Source organism: Plectrocnemia conspersa, unplaced genomic scaffold (assembly GCF_051122295.1).
Source record: "Plectrocnemia conspersa isolate PC_06_02 unplaced genomic scaffold, ASM5112229v1 ptg000013l, whole genome shotgun sequence".
NCBI lineage: Eukaryota > Metazoa > Arthropoda > Insecta > Trichoptera > Polycentropodidae > Plectrocnemia > Plectrocnemia conspersa.
Window position 1 is genome coordinate 3,740,558 of NW_028277177.1, and position 20,208 is coordinate 3,760,765.

The 20,208-nt window shown below is 27.4% G+C and overlaps 2 protein-coding genes across 2 annotated transcripts in view; one reads left to right on the forward strand and one right to left on the reverse strand.

Moving 5' to 3' along the window:
* Adsl (adenylosuccinate lyase) overlaps positions 1-20,208 on the reverse strand; it is a 45,333-nt gene that overhangs the window by 13,056 nt on the left and 12,069 nt on the right. The gene's annotated exons all lie outside the window — the stretch shown is intronic.
* LOC148227065 (uncharacterized) lies at positions 94-17,682 on the forward strand. The gene is made up of 5 exons (XM_088202488.1): positions 94-274; positions 14,394-14,561; positions 16,139-16,244; positions 16,498-16,629; positions 17,054-17,682. The coding sequence occupies exons 2-5, from the start codon at positions 14,436-14,438 to the stop codon at positions 17,194-17,196; spliced, it is 507 nt and encodes a 168-aa protein (XP_088058614.1). The 5' UTR covers positions 94-274; positions 14,394-14,435; the 3' UTR covers positions 17,197-17,682.

Consider the following 20,208-nt stretch of genomic DNA (forward strand, 5'->3'; position numbering starts at 1 on the left):
CACCAATTGAAAACGTTGAGCTCTACGCTTTAGTTGTAGAAGTTTTAGAAGCCATGGCTTCGATGGTATTCTACGGCACGCCCCTCAACAGTTGACAAACAATCACTAGTGCCAGTAGCTCAGTCGTTCTTTGGAGGGCACATCGATCGGTCATTTCTTGTAGCTCTTCAGTTTCTCTCGCGCATCAACGAATCGTTTGCCAGTTTCGAAATTTTCGAAGTCGTCAGTTAGGTTTGTGATAACTGTGCAACGCAGCGGATTCCTACAAAACAAGGTGAGTTACTGCCATTAATAGAAGTACTAATTTTTTTGGAATTTGTTTTCACATGCTCTAGTTGGACATTTCAAAGTATTTCAAATGGAATTTATTCAATTGGAATATGTCAATGAAGTATTTTAAATACATTATTCAATGAATCTATTGTATTATTAGTACATACATAGATGTGAACAACACGCAAATGTGATAATTAGCAGTCGTTTGCTTAATTCGCATATGTCTTTGAATTAGTTTATTGCTCATTACCATTAAACGCCTATAATACTATATTATTATCCTTGTTATTAATAGTATGTACATTACTGTAAAAATTGCAATTATTTACTATTTAAAAAGGCAATTGGTGATTTTGCCATAAAGGTTTTTATTTTTTAAGAAAATCTGCGAAATTAATTATCTTTCAATACTTGGACAAAAACTCAAAAATCTTTGTTAGCATTTATAGTATTTTTATAATTTAATATAATAAACAACAATACGTTTACATAGATATTTTGAGAGCATTTTTATGTTACAATTATATTTTTTTGTAAGGAAATTGCTAGGAATTTTTAAAGTAATTTTAGTGATGTATTGAGTATATACTTGTAGTTAATTTTGAGCTAGAATTAGCAATAGATTTTATAGTTTATATTGCAAATTGATAAAAAAATATACACGTGCAAAAAGAGAACTAACACTATTTTGGAAAATACATATTCATCAGATAACTGAATCTTTGTGACTAAAAATGTTATTCGCTGTACTATATACTTCAAAAGTAAAAGCAAGATTTTCTAGCTAAAATCTAATAGTATTAATTTTTTATATATAGTACATTACCATTATTTGTTTTTTATAGCAATTTCTATATTAACGATTTCACTTATAATTTTATATTTAATTTTAAAAACTTTATTTTACATTACGTTTCATAAATATAAAGTCTAGTTATATAATATAAATTACCTAATTAAGATATTAACTTAATTTATTTTTGTAATTCACAACTTTATAACTTGTAGAATAGAGGAAAAGTATAATCTAAAGAGAAAAACCTAGATTTTAGTTATAAAAATATAAATAAATAAATTCTCAATTATGGCGTTGAAGTAACATTTTTAAAAAACGATAAATTTAATGGAAAAATTGCGCAAATTTGCTGTACATTGTTATTTTAATACTAATTTAAAAGCGTATTAATTTCCTTATTATTGATTTACTACTTTAATGTTTATATTACGTTGAAAAGTCAATGGATAATGCAATAAAATAATATACCTAGCCTAATATAAATTATTATAATTCCAAACATTTTTGAAACGGTTCTATAATATTGTTGTATTTCATAAAGTAAGACTATGACATTTAAGATTAATTTATAAAAATAAAAATATATGAATAATGTATAAAAATATACCAATACTAATTACATAATAAATATTTATAAACTATTTTTAAATATATTAAGAGCATGACACGTGAGATTAATTGCTAAAAGTATAACCACAAAAATTAACTATATTTTTTCTGAATAAAAAAAAAACAATTTTAATTTTAATCCAAAACACAAATTACAATAATAATAATGTAAAAAATAAAAATAAAATTATCAACTTAACTGATAAAAAAAATTATAATGTGTTTAATTAGCTGTGCTGAGTAATATATGAATTAATCAAAATAATCATCCACAACAAATAAATACATATAATTTATTTATATTGAAAAATTAATTAAACCATTTTTATTTATAAATAGTTAAAAATATTGTTGTACTTTATAGTGTTAGAGCATGACACAAGAGATTGATTACTAAAAAATAACTACATAAATAAACTGTAATTTTCATTAAATTAACCGATAATTTTCCACATATATATTGTATATAAACTTTTTTGCGTAGTTATTTTTTTATATATTTATGTTTTATTTATAAATATTAATTTTATTCCAAAAAATAAATTACACTTTTTTATTCTATTAAAAAATGTGTTATTTTATTAAAAATTAAAAATAGTATATAAAGATCTAAAAAATAAATCAATATTTTTGCTACTGCTTAATTTAATAATGAGCAAATTTATAATGTGTTGAATTATCTGTGCTACGTTGAAAAGTCAGCGGAAAGTACAATATAGTAATATAAAATAGATATTATATAAATATTTTAACTATTAAAATTCATAAATAGTTCAAAAATAATGTTGTATTTTATATATGACACGTGAGATTGATTGCCAAAAGTATAACTACATAAATTAACTGTATTTTTTATTAAATCAACCGATAGTTTTGTGACAAATATTTTGTTTTTTAAATAAAATAAAATAATAACTCGCATTTGATAAATACTTTTATTTAAATTTTTTTGAGTATTTAATAACAAATATGTTTTTATTCATTATTTTTATATTTATTTATTTTTTATAAATCCATGTTATACTTAACAATATTAATTTTATTATAAAACACATTAATTATACTATTTTATTCTATGTTGTTTTATTGAAAAATATAAATAGTGTTAAGTTAACCGATAAACAAATTGATAATGTATTGAATAATATGTGTTACGTTGAAAAGTCAACGAAGAGTACAATATAGTAATATATAATTAGCAAAGAATGTATTCCTAAAAGCAAAAAAAACTAATCCTTAATACATAAATAATTTAATCCTGAATATTTATAAATGGATCGAAAATATTGTTGTACTTTATAAAAATAACACAGAGAATAAAGATTTAAACACAATTTTTTTAAGTACAGTATTAAATAATTGCGAGTTTTTGGACTATTTAATAAATACCATTTATTATTAATTAGCAAAATAAAATATGTAGTTACATTTTTGGATATTTTATAACAAATATGTTTCTAATTATTATATTTTTTATGTTATTTTAAATAATATACATTTTAAACATTATTTTTTTTGCTAATGTGTAAGTACAAATGTATGTACATATGTATTTATTATAAATAAAAAAAATATATTAATACTTCTGCTTTTGCTTAGTTTAGGTAATTGGCAAAAAAGTGAGGTTATTGGATTTTAGGATTTGAACTGAAAAAAATATTTTATGGTGTATTGTCTTTTTATAAATATACTGTCACATAATATAAATACGGTATAACAGCGGTTCATTAAAGTATTAAGATATTACTGATTACACAATATATTTAATATTTATTTTTTTATACTGAAAATAGTCTTAATTTGTCTTAAAATACTGTCAAAAATTTTGAAAACGGTATAAACAAGAAACGTGAATTGACAAATTCAATTAACACGTCAAAATAAGTGAACCATAGAGGAACGTGTTATATGCCTTTATTAGCAACTACAAAAATTTATTGTATCATAAACTAGTTAAAAAATGACTATTTTATAGTACATTAACTCATAATGGTTTAATGTAGTTAAAAAATAACGCTGACAAGCAATAAAATACAGTATTAGAAATATTGGTTAAATTTAAATAAACCAGGTCAAATCTAGTATTATTTTTTCTATTATATAGAAGAATTTGGAATAGATCCATAAAATTTTATGCTATGTGTGTGGTCGACCAATCTTCCATTTTTTACGATGCTTAACAATCACACCATCAATTCATTCATAACCCTTTTTAAGTACAAATCTACATATAATACGAAGGGCGCACCTCTGAGATTGATATTTTGTAACCTACAAGTCACTGTTATTATACATTTAATAACCTTTAAAATTAAAATAAATACATAATTATTCGACTGTGTTAAAATCGCTCAAGAATAAAATTAAATAATGCGGGCCTCGAGTTTATCAGTTAAATATATAACCTCACATTGGCAGATTAAAGACCTCTAGTATTTAATTACCCATTAGTTTTTTCCGTATCACTGATTGTCCTTCGCTTCGAATACTTTTACTTAATAAAATCGCTTCATTACCCGCAAACAATGAGATTCTTTGACATAAACGATGGAGAATTACTGTAAAAACATGTTAGCGAAATGTATTTGAGTTGAATGTGTCGCAGCGAGAGCTTTCGGCTGTTCTTAACAAGATATGATAAGGTAGTTATTAATAACTTATTCATAATTATATGTTCAATGGTAAATAAGGAAATTAGTTATTAAATAGTTTAGAGGTTATTTTATATATAATAGATATAATACAAGGTAAGAATTTTAAGCGAATCAATTAATAAAAAAGCACTGAGATGCGCTGACATCAATCCTTTGAAGAGATTCTAAATTAAGGATCCTGTTTCTAACTATTAATGTTATATTAATTTAAAATATGAATAGGTTGTGTTTGCGCGAAGCTCTTATTTAAGAAAAAATGGTTTTGTATCTGTTTCTGTATCATAAAAAATATTTCTAAAGAATTTATTTTAATCCTTAATGAAATGTCTCAAAAATATATTTTGATATTTGTATCTTTACTTTCCGAGTCTCTTTTGTAATATAATTCATATTTTAATAAATAAATTATTTTATAAACACCATCTCGACTCTACATTTACGCCAATTAAGAGGTTTTACTTATCATACAATTTCCTTTCACAAATACACCTTTTTAAAAGGCGAGTAGCGAATACAAGGTTAAGTTTTCCGCTGCAGGAAAACCTGAAATCTTAATACGGCTGAATTAATACGATTTTGCAAAGGAAAATGTGGAAAAAGGATATACGCAATCGAGGAGGCTATGTATTTAATAAAAATAAATATGTGACGTTAATTATTTAATTCAATACAAATAATGTTTATAAACAAATAGTGTTTCTAAAGCTACTTATTATGGTTATGATAATGAAAAAAAACGCGTTTAACCGCTGAAATTCCATGTTTTGCAGCTGTGAATCTGTGCCTTCTCAATGGTTGATATTTTTTTTATCTATTTTAAATCAATTTGCGACAAGCATAAAAATAAATTACAGGTTAATATATCTTCAAAGTTAAATGATCAACAAAGTATTGTTGAAGCGATTGGGACCGACTGACGCTAAACGTCAGATTTCGCTGCCTGTACGCCTCGCCGTAAAACATTCGAGGCGAATATATTTGTCAACAGTAAAAAGTCAAGCATGAAGCTAAGTATAAACCGTAGCTTAAGACGCAGAGAAATATTACCGTGTAAATGACCCTTTACGGCCACTACACATAATTATATTAAAGGATTATAAAAGTCCTTGATTGTAAGACATAAATCGTGTTTAGGTCTTGTTTTGTTAAAAAAATATATTAACAGGTCATTAGAACAGCCTTGTCTGTTATTGCGACATCATCCCCATTCTGTGACTCCAATCGTCCGAATCGCTCAAGATCTTGAGAGTACATGTTCTGGTGTCGTACATGGTTGCACGCGCATTTCACGCACGTCCAAGCACTAAATGCCCGACACACGGTTACATTAGTATCTACGTTATATCATGAAGTGCGTGTACGGAATGACCGACATTAGAGAAACGACCGTCTAAAAGTGAGCACCTTTCGAGAATAATTGAACGACATGTCTTACAAGCACCAGTCGGTAATTATTGACCAAACATTTTTATATCTAGTTTTAAGCTAAGACTAAACCAACCAGAACAATGCTGCAGAATATTTAAATTGAGCAATCCATACTTATTCTTCAAAAGCCAATTCATTTTTTCTACGAGAACATAATTTTCATATATGTATTTTTTTGACAACTTTAAACTTTCGTGCATAAGTTAAGAAAATGGCATAAACAACGTATGTGTTTTCGTTTTCCATTTGACTATTTTATTAGCATCATAGATACAATCGCTAACGATTATCGCGAATCAAAGGTCGACGTTTAACCATCGACTAAGGTGCAAAAGACATCGCACGATCGCCCTACATATATTTTTATCAATTTAATTTTTATTTATTTTTATAAAATAAATGAAGTGAATAAAAAACAAAACAATTTGTGGCAGTTGACCTTGTGGTGGAGAGAAAATAGCATCAGTGTCTATAGGACAATGGGACGAAACCACCAACCTGTCATTATCAGCATGGAGAAATTTTCGCGCAAAATCATCACGCTGCTGCGGTTCCCAAACCACAAAACACGTCACTGGTTAGATATTGTAAAATAACTATACTTTGATCATAAATAAACAAAAGAATTGCATTGATTCATTTTTGTTGAAAAAGAAAGATCTGGATTCAAATCCAATATGAGCCCTAGAGTTATTTTATTTTAATCTTATCTAGAAGATCGGAATTAGTGATTATTATATAATTATCCGATCCATTATTACAGATTAGGTTTTTGTAGATTTTGTAGATCGTGAAAAATCGGTTAGTTCTATAATATAAATTAAAACTAATAAATATAATAATAAAAAACTTTTTGCCAGTCTATTTCGCCATTTTAAAATAACGGCTATATTACCGATTTTTAAGTTTTAACTATCATAGTTTTTTTTATAATGTCGCATTGAAACTTTTATTTAAATATAACTTTCAAATATCTTATATAAATATTGTTGACTAATCTGATCTGCCATGTTGTTTCAACATGGCGGCTAATAAAATAAAATAATTTGTAGCTTTTGTAAAAATATTTTTTAAATAACACTAAATATAAAATATTTTGTGTTATTTAAAAAATATGAAAATATGGTTTTTGACAACACGATTTTCAATAAAGTGTATAAAAAATTAGGGTATTTGTTAGTTGGGACAGTGACACGCTTAAAAATCATCAGTTCTTACTCTCCAATTCGTTCCTGTGCTGTTCAAACCCAAACCTAACCTAAACAAATTAATTATTATACCGTTATTATATTTGTTTTGGTTAGGCTGAGATATCAGAGTTTGAGTTTTTCTAGATTTTCCTAATCTTACGGATGAATATTGAGACGAATGTGACTAGAGACTCCAATCCGAATATTTTAATAGCGAATAATTCGTCATATTTGTACTGAAATATTTTGAAATTTACTTTCAAAACCCAGATGTGTATATATGAGTGAAATTAATATTTTTATTTAATACATATAATGTTTAATTCAAGTGTTTCTAAAGTAATTTATAATGGTAATATTTTTGGATATGAAAATAAGAAAAAAACAGCTTTTAATTGCCAAATTTCCACAAATTCCACATTTTTATTCTGCAGCTGTGAATCTGTGCCTTCTTAATGGCTGCTATTTTTATCTCTTTTTAATCAATTATAATAATGTATAATTTTGGATGTTCCTAAAGTAATTTATTATGGTAGTATTTTTTGGGTACAATTAAAAAAACATTTTTTAATTACCGAAATTCTAAAAAAATACTTATTTTTATTATGCAGCTGTGAATCCGCGCCTTCTCAATCTTTTTTATCTATTTTAAATCAATATGAATATTGTTTAATTTTAGCTTTTTCTGAAATAATTTATAATAGTAATATTTTTTTGAGCATTAGTTTAATCGCCGAAATTCAACAAATAGCTCATTTTTATTTTGCAGCTGTGAAGCTGTGATTTCTCAACGTGTGACGTTAATTTTTTTATTATTCAAATAATGTTTAATTTTAAGTGTTACTGAAGTAACTTATTATAGTTATATTTTTTTGGGATAATAATGAAATAAAAACACTTTTTAATTAGAAAAATTCTAAAAAATACTAATTTTTACAACTCAATGATTGAAAGAGTATTCCACGACGAATTAGACCACGAACTCATCGAAAATTCCATATTTTTTCGTGAAGCAATAATATAAGATTTTAAAATATTTTTTCCCCATATGATTTTAAAATGTTTTTTAACCTATTGATATTTTATTGTTTATTTTAATTTCACCTTTAATTATCAATTATTATTTTATTAAGAAAATATATAAATTTAATAAAACAATAATTAAGAGCGAAGCAAAAATATCATTATATTTAAAATCCTAACATTCGGTATTCGCACACTTATTAGCTGCGGTACCTCACGATAGTGATGAACCGACAGCAAGTTTATTATAAATTATATTGTAACATATTTACTATTTATCCTAACTAATTATATAAATTATTTTATTTCATATTTTAAGTTTTAAACTGATTGTGCAAATCTTATTTAAGCAAAATATCAGCTTTTAAGAGAAAAATAAAAAACTGAGCAACAGATTTTTTTACAAACTTATATTTTTTTTGTTATTTCCCTTTCATTCCCCCACGTCCCTCTTTTTTATCTTAATGAGTTAATCCAGTTTATACTAATATATCTTTTAAAAGTCACAAAATATATTGATACAATATAAAAATTTTAACAATACAGTTTGACATAATACTTTCGATGTACACGTACTCGACAAACGCAAACCGGTATAGCAGTTCGTTTGATTCAGAGTCCAATTTTAATTCTGATACAAATTATATACACACTAACATCCTCTAAAGCACTGTCCCTGTCACTTTGTGCCGGTCAAACAGCATCCGACCAGATCGGAGAAATCTGATGGACCGAGCGGGAGAAATTAGAGAAATTCCGCAGGTAGATGACGTACTCTGATTGCGGGACAGGTGTTCAATAGGCCAGAACTGAGTTGATTTTTTTTAGAAAAAAGGACCGTGTAAATATGTATTAAATAAAAAAAGTTTTGGGTCGCCTGTTGTCATTTTTTTTTGTCTATTGTTGCGTTCAAGGGTCTGCTGCGTGAGGATGCAAATGTGATGGAAAAAATGTGTCCTACATTCGTGAGACGTGATTCGAATGAAGGTGTTTTATTTAGAAGAATTATGATACAATGCGGGCTTAATAGTTAAGTTAACATTAGACAAAGTAGCATATATGTTTTGATACATGTATATTTCAGATACTTTTGGGAAAAGATATTGAGGGAAAAATGTCATTAAAGTTTCATCTACTTTTTTCTATCTTATGCACATGAAAGCTTATTTTCTTAGGAAAATTTATATATCAAGCCACAAAATGTATACGATTTTTATGTACTCTCAATTGATTTTTTTAACTAGTACTATACTATTAATTTAATAAGTATTTACTACGTAACTAGCCAACAAACAGTGCGTAGAAAATTGCATTGTTGCCATAACTATAATAAACACACTGCAATACCGATAAAAGTAAACAGCGCCAATGCATAAATCTACATACATATGTATTATATATATAATACTTACAATAATAATCAAATAAGAAAACATACAATTAAATCTATGTGCGTCTTTGCCTTACAATTAAATAATTTTAATTTTTCTTAATCAGACATTTTCTTGGCTCTTCCTGCACACAATACAGCGTTAATGACACATTAATTGTTCCACATTCTTCTCGCCAATTCCGTTTTGGAATCTGACGTGTGGGATTTTTTCTCCGATTCATTGTAATAATTTCTCCGGTGACGATAGTGGCATTTTTAGTGGGACACCTGTACAAACGCTGAGCGGTCAGGGTCGGCGAACCTTTCGGCACGCGATGATTTCGTAGACAAATAAACAACGTGTCTCGAAAGGTTGGGCGGCGCTGAAATATATACCACATTCGAAAGTGGGTCTTTGCACTTCATTAGCGCATAGGTTTGAACCTAAATCTGGCAACCCACGAGGCATATTCACGTGCTAGGTACTACGTGAAATGTAAATTACAAGTGAAAATTATGTCAGGCTATTCTTAAACGCGCCACTCTTATTTTTATTCGATTTTTTTATACCACCACAATTCAATGACATTTTAGTAATAACTAATAACCAAAAAAAATCTGTCCAGAAAAATTATATATTTAGATTTTTATATATAAAAATTTATAGAAAATGTTTTCTTCATTTTCTTTTAATATTTTTTATCTACGATTATTTTTAACAGTGTAACGATTTTTTAAAATTCGCCATTTTGAAACAACATGGCGTATCAGTCTGACAAGCCAAGATATTTACAACCTCCATTTAAAAAAAAGTTTAATGACGATCTTATTAAAAAACTACGATAGCTATCATAATCGTGTTTTTAAAAATATAATCTAATATACATAGCCATAATTTATTTTTATTTATTATTTTTTTATAAAAAAATATTGAGAACCACTGTCAAGTTTAGATCATAATGTTGTTAGTGTGTGTGCACGCCCAGGATCAGATTTCTTCTCCTAATTATATTATTTTTCAATGTGCGCTAACACGCATTTGTGTGCGCTCGCCCAAAATGGTACACATTTTTGCACACATATGTGTGCGCGCGCCCGGGAAGCGGTTAAACAACCCATATATAGGACATTTTTGTTTTATTTTTTACCTCTTTAGATTTTTTTAAATAGTCGCAATTTTAAAACCAATTGATTGATAAGTTTTATTTTTTTTAATTAGGTATATTTTCACGGAAGTTCAATTAGAATTATTGCAGTAATCTTGTTCACAAAAATCATACAAGATGATACAAGAAAATGCACTTGTTAGTTAGCACGGCGCCAAGCTCAAGTTTGACAGTTACAAACCTAACCAAAACTAATATAATAACGGTATAATAGTTAGTTTGTTTAGGTTAGGTTTGGGTTTGAACAGCACAGGAAACGAAGTGGAGAGTAACAACTGATGATTTTTAAGCGTGGCACTGTCCTAACTAACAAATACCCATTTTTTTTTCATTTTATTGAAACTTTGCGTATCGTGTCGTCAAAAACAATATTTTCATGTTTTTCAAATAGCACAAAATATTTTATATATAGTGTTATTTAAAAAATATTTTTACAAAAGCTACAATTTATTTTATTTTATTAGCCGCCATGTTGAAACAATATGGCAGATCAGATTGGTCAACTATATTAATATAAGATATTTGAAAGTTATATTTAAATAATAGTTTCATGGCGATATGATAAAAAAAGTTATTTTAAAATGGCGATACATACTGACTAAAAGTTTTTTTATTATTATATTTATTATGTTTTAATATATATTATAGAACGTTATTACCTTCCTGATTTTTTACGATCTGCGAAATCTACAAAAACCTAATCTGTAATAATGGATCGAAATTATTTATTATATAATAATCACTAATTTCGATCTCTTAGACACAATAGAAATTAAAAAACGCTAGAGTCATTATGGGATTCGAACTCTGGTCTTTCATGTATTATTCCCGACTTAAATCATCGGCACCTTACTATTTTCAATTCAAAAGTTTTTTTTATAATTATATTTATTATATTTTATTATAAAATATAGTACATTATTACTTTATCGATTTTTTACTAACGGTGTTTTAAAAATATAAAAAAATATTTTTATTACTAATAATTTTTTTATTTTTTTTTTATGTTTCTTAATAGTCGCCATTTTCAATCAAAATGACGGATTAGTCTGACAAACTAAGATATTTTCAAGCTCCACTTAAACAAAAGTTTTTTATCGATTTTATTAAAAAAATAAGACAGCTTTCAATATCGTGTAATAAACGAGGGCTTCTCAGAAAACATATAAATGGACCTAAGCAAAGGACATTTGCTGTCTATACAAATATAAAAGGACCAAAATAAGTAGCAAGAACTTGGTGAAACGTTGCTAGCAAGTGTTTAGTGACAGCGTCATTAAATCTGCATTTGATTATATTATGACCGTTACGCAAAAGGCCATTCTTATAAAAAAAATAAAAAACAAAACATATTCTGTTTCCACCCTGAATCGTCGCATTGGTCCGAGGGTTGAAAGTACGAAAGAGCAAAATTATATTTTTAGCGGTTCTATTTGTATGTATTAGACGAGTATTTGTTGATAAAATAATCATCATTTAAATGACATATTATCTATAAACGTTTACGAAAAAGTAAAGAATAGTAGATTTAAAATATATAAATATAGATTCAGTATCATACAATAGTCTGTTTTATTAAAAAAAGGAATGATTTGTAATACTGTAGAAAACATATTATTATTATTATTGAAAAGTAGCAATCAAATGTCACTAAATTAAAAATTTTCTTATTATGCGTAGTTTCTTTGCCTATCTCAATAATACTATGCGGGTATGACGTTAAAGTTAACAGACCGGTTTTTTTAAATCAATATCCCATACGCGTTGGGCACGTTGCGTAACGTGAAACGATTTAACTGATGCTCTTTTTTATTTTGTTAAAAAATAGTCGGTTCAGTAACCCGAGCACAATATTAGTCACCACCAGGTCATCACTTTCGTTGCAACTATAGAACGACCGACCGAGGTCAGGATGACCAACGTGGGTGAACTAATTTAATTATAAGATCTAGAAAAAACGATTGGAACTAATAAACTAATCAACGTTTGATTGAAATTATATTTCTGACAATACTTTGAAAAACACTGTCTCAAAGCAATGACCTAAAATTAAGCAATCTGTCGCATGTATTCTTAAGTTAGATGTTATAATAATAATTAAGGCAAGGAAAGATATAATCTAAAGTCGTTAGCGAAATCTTCAATGACAGTGAACTGACTCACTCTATGCTATGTGTATGTAATATTTTATGACAAATTAGATTGAAGAATTGTAAATGATGAGTGTGAAGAACATCTGCACGCAATAAATTATTGATCAATGTCAGTAAGTTATATATGCGTATCTACTACTATTAGATCATAGCATCCATATGTTAGAACTCTATGGAGATGGGCTTTCGTCAACCGTCTGCGTCCCGTCGAAAAGTGTTATACAGTGTCATTTTCTCGATCCCATTCGTCATCAGTTTATTTCTACTATTTCGGTGGAAACATTTTGGCTAGAGAAACTTCCACTAAAGATTTCGGAGATTTTTGAGAGAAAGTGGAGATTCTCTCTACACGTAAATTTTCTAAGCTGCTCGACTTTGTTGTGAGGAACGCATTTTACTTTGACGATCCGTCATTTATTCGCGTCTATAAAATAATTTAACAAAAAATATTGTTGTTAAATTATTTTATTAAGTGGCATGAAAATTTTTTTTCGTAAAAAAAATTTTTGGTAATTTTTTTATTTCGTACATTAAAGGGGCGTGAAAAATATTATTTTATATTTTAAAAAAATATGATGTACAAAAAGTCTCGGAACAAATAAATCTAATATTACTTCAAAAACAAGCAATTAATTATTGTATATTGCAAGCTATTAAAAGCTGTTGTCTACAATCAAACTATTCCCGAGAAATTCCAGTTTTGGGTTCCAAAACGTCTTCGAGAATCACGATCGCGTCCTCTTTTCATGTTCGTTAGAGCCATGATGTACGCATTTGCCGACTTGCCTGTCGATATACACGATATTCATCCGTGAGATTGAGAAAATATAGGAAAACAATATGTTATTATTATATAATAATCATTAATTCTGATCTCCTAGACATAATAAAAATTAAAAAACGTTCATTATGGTATTCGGACACAGGTCTTTAATAAATTATTTACCGACTTAAATCATCGGCACATTACTATTTACAATTAAATCATTTAAATCAACAATATTAATATTCAAGTCACATTCTTAGCCAAATAAACAATTAATTAAAATTCAATTCAATCGTAAAATACAATCGTAGTTTAATTGTCCGATAAAATTTTTAATAACACAATAACATTACTCATTCAGCGATCAACAACCAGTTTGTAACAATGGTTAGCTTATTTCTTGAACGTTTTCGCGTTTTTATAGTTATTCCTTTTCCCCGCGAGCGAACCGAGTAATAAAATTTCAACGATTCCAGATAAGGTTCGTTGAAATTTCAACGTATTGACTCATTGCTTCAAGAAAGGCGGAAAGACCGTTTAAAGCTCGGCGAAAGCTTATTTTTGCATGGAATGAATGCTGTTTTGAATTATGGAGCTTTCGCGCTTTATCGTGCGAGAGCTATTGTGCGATTGTTTTAAAATACCCTGAAATGAGTCACCGACTGCTTTATGTTTGTTTTGTATAACACAAATGTTATGTAAGAATTAAAAAAATATTCTCATATTAATCAAGTGCTCGAAAAATTATGAATGCGTCGTTATGTATAAAAAAGTGGCGTTAAATTGGTCTTATTTTAAATTTTACGTACAAGAGTGATTTTTAATATCTTTAGAGCATAAATAATTTTGTATATTTCAGGGTAATAATAAATAAAATAAAAAAGAGTTGTCTCTCAAACTGTCACTTATCATCGCTACTGTATCAAAGTTTTCAATACTGTTTTTTTGTGATTTTTTCAGGTGGCGGATATTGTGAAGCAAGGAAAGCAGATCCATTGGAACATGTCTAGCGAAGCTGAAAAGGGAGATCCTCCGGGAAAGAAAGCCGAAAATGGAGTTCACCTGAGGGCACAGACGAGCACGTGCCTCAAAGAGAATTGGCCTACAGTTTTAAAGATAGTCGAGCTGGTAATAGCGTGATACATAGTAACATACACCTCTTCATTGTATTCTTTTACTTGGTGAAACTCGTCGACTGTGACACTGTTTTTGCGTTCCCTTTTCCAAATTGTCAAGTAACACGAGTGTGTTAAGTTAGGTATATGCATTTAAGGTACATTATTGTGCGTGTATCTAATAGGAGAAATCGAAAGAAAAGTCACATCTTCTAAACATTGATTAGAATCATCAAAAAATGTTGTTATCAGGTAGAGAATAAATTGGATGGTCATGTGTAACATTATTTTACTGTTAATTAATAAAAAAATGTCCACTATATCTACGATATAGATTGAGAAACCTTTATTGCAATTCTTTATAGAGAAGTTCTGGTAAATACATATCTATAAGATATAATGCAAAAAAAATCTGTGTGTTATATTATAGTTAATTTTGCATATTAAGTGGTTTATATTTATTTATTTACATACATATGCAGGACTCATGTAAATATACAAAAATAGATATAAAAATAAATAATAACCGCTAACTGTGAGTATCTGGATGAGAACAACTCAATACTATCCGACAGTTTATTTAACCGCTAACTGTGCTTATTGGTGAGTTTTCCAATACTAGTAATAAGATAAAACAAAAAAAAGTTCTTCAAGAATCTTTGACTTATGTATTTACCCTATCAGCAGCTTGAATAAATGCTTTCCAAAATATACTCGTCGACGCGACTCGAAAGAATCATAACCTAGCATACTTTGTAGGAATTTTGTGAGAAAAAAAAATCCTCAAGAGATTAAAGAAACACATTCGTGCATTAAAAATGAATTGATTTATATTCTGTATATGTTTATGTTATATTTTGATTATATTTGTTTAGTATATAAGATAATAGCTATATCAGCTAAATAACATACTAAAATTGAATAAACACTGTGTTTTATTATTTAACAAAAACTTAAATGATATTAGTGAAAACCTATATGACTTTTTCATCTAAAATGTATTTAAAAATTAGAATTAATTTGTCGCATGTATATCATTGATAAAGATACATAAGAACGGTGGACCTAAATTGGATCCCTGCAGCAGAGACGTCATTTGGCGGATGGGGAGGTGAGGGGGGGGGGTAATTTGCCCCTCCCCTTAAATTTGTCCCAAAAAAAAGCATGTCATTTAATGAAAAAATATGAATATTATTAAAATTAAAATCACTTTGTCGCATGTATGTTATTGATAAAGATGCATAAGATCAGTGAATTTAAATTGCATTTCCGCAGCATTTTGGAGGGGGACATGTGGGGAAATTTTTGAATTTGGCCAGAAAAATGCACGTAATTTTATATAAAACTATGAAAAACTAAAGTACCATAGATCACATACTGATTTTGTCGAATACTTTTTAAAAATTGATTATAAATTCACCGCTTTCGAGAAGCATAATGGACATGAAACGCGGATGAAAACCGTGTTGCTGATCCACTAAAGCCTGCCAACAGTTTATGGATATATTTGTGTAAAATCATATCAATTAAAGTGTTTCTTGCTTACACCTGTATATAGTATATTTATTAACACATTTAATTTGTTCACAGGTGTTGACGATTTTCTGCATTGGCCTCGTTGTGGACCCATTGAACTATGGAAGACTGTCTCAAAACCATATGCATCACGTAGCCGTAATATACACGGCTTTCGGAGGTATGTACATACGTTCATGAATAGACAATGAGTGGCATTCATTGCTCATTTACCTATATATGAGCAAAACAATGCGTTACTTACCGAACAATTTAAATGTTTGGACATGGGTGCAGCAATCAACTAACGTTCGCGCAATTATCCTATGAATGATGAATCATCCATTATTACTATGTATTACGAAGGCACATGCCATTAGTTGGCGTTAGTAAAAAAACGGTAAAGTGTCATTGACGATGTGTATAATTTTCAGGGTATACGATCATCAATTTGGTGTTCATCATATCTAGAATTCTGGGCGAGAGACCTGGATGGAAGACTTCGGTGATTTTCTCGCTAGTGGCAGCTGTAATTTACCTGGCTGCTTCCGCTGTTATTATAACTGGTAAATATAGAATTTAGATCAAGTATTTTTTTACAATTGACATGTGTATTCCTTTTTTTCTTGACTCCTTAGCAGGTTCAAGATTTAATTTTCATCTTGGCGTGAGAAGCTCGGTTCAAATTTTTTTTTTGGCAAAAGCTAATCTATTTTATTTAATCAAATTAAAGCAAAAATATTTTGCGATAAAAATTTAAGTAAAATAAAAATTATTTTTGTTTTATAAATCACTTTTTAATATTACATTAATTTTATTAAAAAATATTTTTGGATATTAAAATATATTTTAAACTTTATGTATAAATTTTTAAACGTGAAAATAAGTTTACTGTATTAAGCTAAATTTAAAAAAAAATAACTGCTATTTAAGTCATTAAAACCTACATGAGAATTTTCCCATATTGATTTTTTTTATATAAAATTCCAGATTGGACCAAATACATGTACAATCACATTTTCCATCCGAGTAAACACTACATGGATATGTTTATATCTTCAGGAGTATTTTCCATCTTCACTGCGGTGATTTACGTTATAGATGCAATTTTTACGTATAGAGAAGAACCATAATTTTTTAGTAATAATACCAAAAAAAATGTATATGAAAATAAATCCATATTAGATCATAAGTTTTAAGATTTTTAAAGAGCAAATACTATTTTTATATTTTTTATTTCTCAACAATATATATACATCGTGTAAGTTTATATTAACTTAAAAACACACACCAGTTACTCTTTTTAAGTACAATAAATATATTTTACCTTACTTTAATGTTGTTCAAAATATTAAGATGAACAAATATATGATGAATTCAATATATTATTATAAAGCATGTCTATGTTATGGTGCCAAAGTTGTAAAGATAATAGTATTTTAAATAATAAAAAATAGCATGTAATTTGTATTATCTCGCATTCTTTTAAATCATACGTTTGACACTTTTGTGTTGTTTTTCAAAGTAAAAAACGTTTAATTATTATGTCAGTGTCAATGAACGAACAACTGTTTACATTTTAGTATTACAATACAATAAAGAACAACGTTGTAAAAAAATATGCCGTATTATTAAGAGTGCCAGCAATAAAAACACAATAATATTGTTAATTATATAATAGTAAATAATAATTAAAAAAATATAAAAAATATTACGACTTATCATAATTTTCCGTCCAATGTCTACAAAATAATTTGTATTTTACTGTATGCTTATTTTATAATATTTATTTTTAATTAAATATAAAGAAAAATATCAGAGTAATACTATTATTTCATTTCTCTATTGATTATGTTTCATATAGTATAAGTTTTTAATATTATATTTTTTGGTAAAAATATCTAAGAATAAATTTATTTAATATATATTAATTTCATATTATGATAAATTATTGTAAATGTCGGTAAGAAAATTATTTTTACACGTTAGTGTGAAGATGTCTCTAGTAAGTTAAATTTTCAAGCAGTTCATAAAAAGTTCATTAAATACTATACTAATTTAGTTGAATTTAGCCTATTTAGTTGAACAACGAGAAACAAATCAGTTGCATAAAATTAAATAAAAAGCTAAACTGATTATAATTAAATTAATTAATAAAATTTTTATTTATATTAAAATTTAATTTTAACTATTATTAAATTAATATATTAAATTAAATTATTTAACGATCATTAAATACTACAAATAAATTTAATTAATAAAAATTTTAAAGTCATATTACGGAAGATTGTAGTATTAATATAAAATAATTAAATTATAAGATTATTTATCAAATTTAATGTAATTAAATTTTTAATAAAATATTTATATTTTAATATTATTTAATTTTAACTATTATTAAATTAATATATTAAGTTAAATTATAGTATTTTTTAGCACTTGAAAATAATTATTACTTTTTCTATTAACGCAATAAATTAAAATAATATTTAATGCTGTACATTGATTTCAATGTACTTTCTATAATAATACTTCATAGGCCGATGACTCAAATATGTGTCACAGTAAAACAATAATGCGTCATTCAATATCAGTCAAGATAGTATAGATAATTTTACATATGTTATTATGTCTTTAACATTTTTAATTAGCCTTAAACAATCGACCATTTTTTATAACATTGTACCCTGTTCGTTAAAATTGTCAAATGCTTAAAAACAGTGTAAACATAATTTATATCAGAAAATAATGGCGATGTAATAAACGATTATGTAATAAAAAAACATTGATTTAAAAAAAATTAAACCGTTAACTCTAAAGTCATTTAAACGACCATTTCAAAAGAAATAAGCAACTTGTTTCGACAAAACAATAAAATATAATATTCAATACCACAATGGCGTAATAATTGGATTTCACAGACCAAATGTTAGCACATCTCGTAAGCACCAAAAAAACTACCCTTTTGTGCGTAAATAATGTGCGATAGACAATGCGTCTATGCGTAAGAACCGCTATTGTCATGTATCGCTATCGTATTAACGATTTTTGAATGTTTCACTTCTTTCAGGCGTGAACATATTTCGTTGACTGAATAATTAAGCGATGCAATTGTCCCACTAACATCAGCATCTGTGATTCGCCAGAACTGTTTCGAATCAAGAGGATAAAATATGTGATCATATTGGCAATTATTTTAGCATTGATTTAATCCTGTTCTGGTGAATCACAGATGCACATGCTAGTGAGCCAATTGCATCGCTTGGAGATATTTTTACACACAAAAACGTTTTCGTGCAGAAAAGTGTTCACTTTATTAAATTCCACATCCATAATTCTCAACCCTACACGCGCGGTACTTAAACGAGGCGCTGGACTTCTAAAGGTTAAAAATCATAATTTTTAAATTAAATATAAGAAAATAATAAATATTTGAAATATTTTAGGATATTTTTTTTATTAAAATAGAAGTATAGAAATACTTCATTGATGATTACAAATTAAAAAATTGAGCATGGAATAGCTTTACAAAGAAGAAAAAAACCGCTACTAAGAAATTTAAAACTCTTGATGATTTCGTTTTAAAAAAACTTTGGAAGAAATTGTTTCCGAAATAACCACGTTTGATAAATCAATTAGAGCAATTACAAAATCTAGCTTTATTCGAGAAAGTTTCCCAAACTTGGGACATTATAAATTTCTTTCATAATTTTTATGATTACAATATAAATTTAAAAAATACCTTTTCACTGCGGCTAATATTTTCGCGTGCCATGTAGAATTTTTTAATATGTGGGGGGCACCTATTCATGCAAAATTATGGTTCAATAAATTCAAGTGATTTACAGCCTTAAATTATACTAAGTAACTATTGTATATTATTAGGCTCAAAGGTTATGGCACCTTTAGGTGCGCAATGAGTACATACTGGCAATTTTCTTCATGATTTTATAGAAGCCACCCGCGGTGAAAGGGTTAAAGAATTTTTTAAAGACATTATGAATTTATATTTAATTGAAAACATTAACATTTAATTATTCAAGGCATTCGAAAATGCGTTTAAATCTATTAAATTAACAATTTAAGCTCATAGCAGGTATAATTCAAACCTTATTATTTTTCAATAAGCAATAAAATTTATGTTT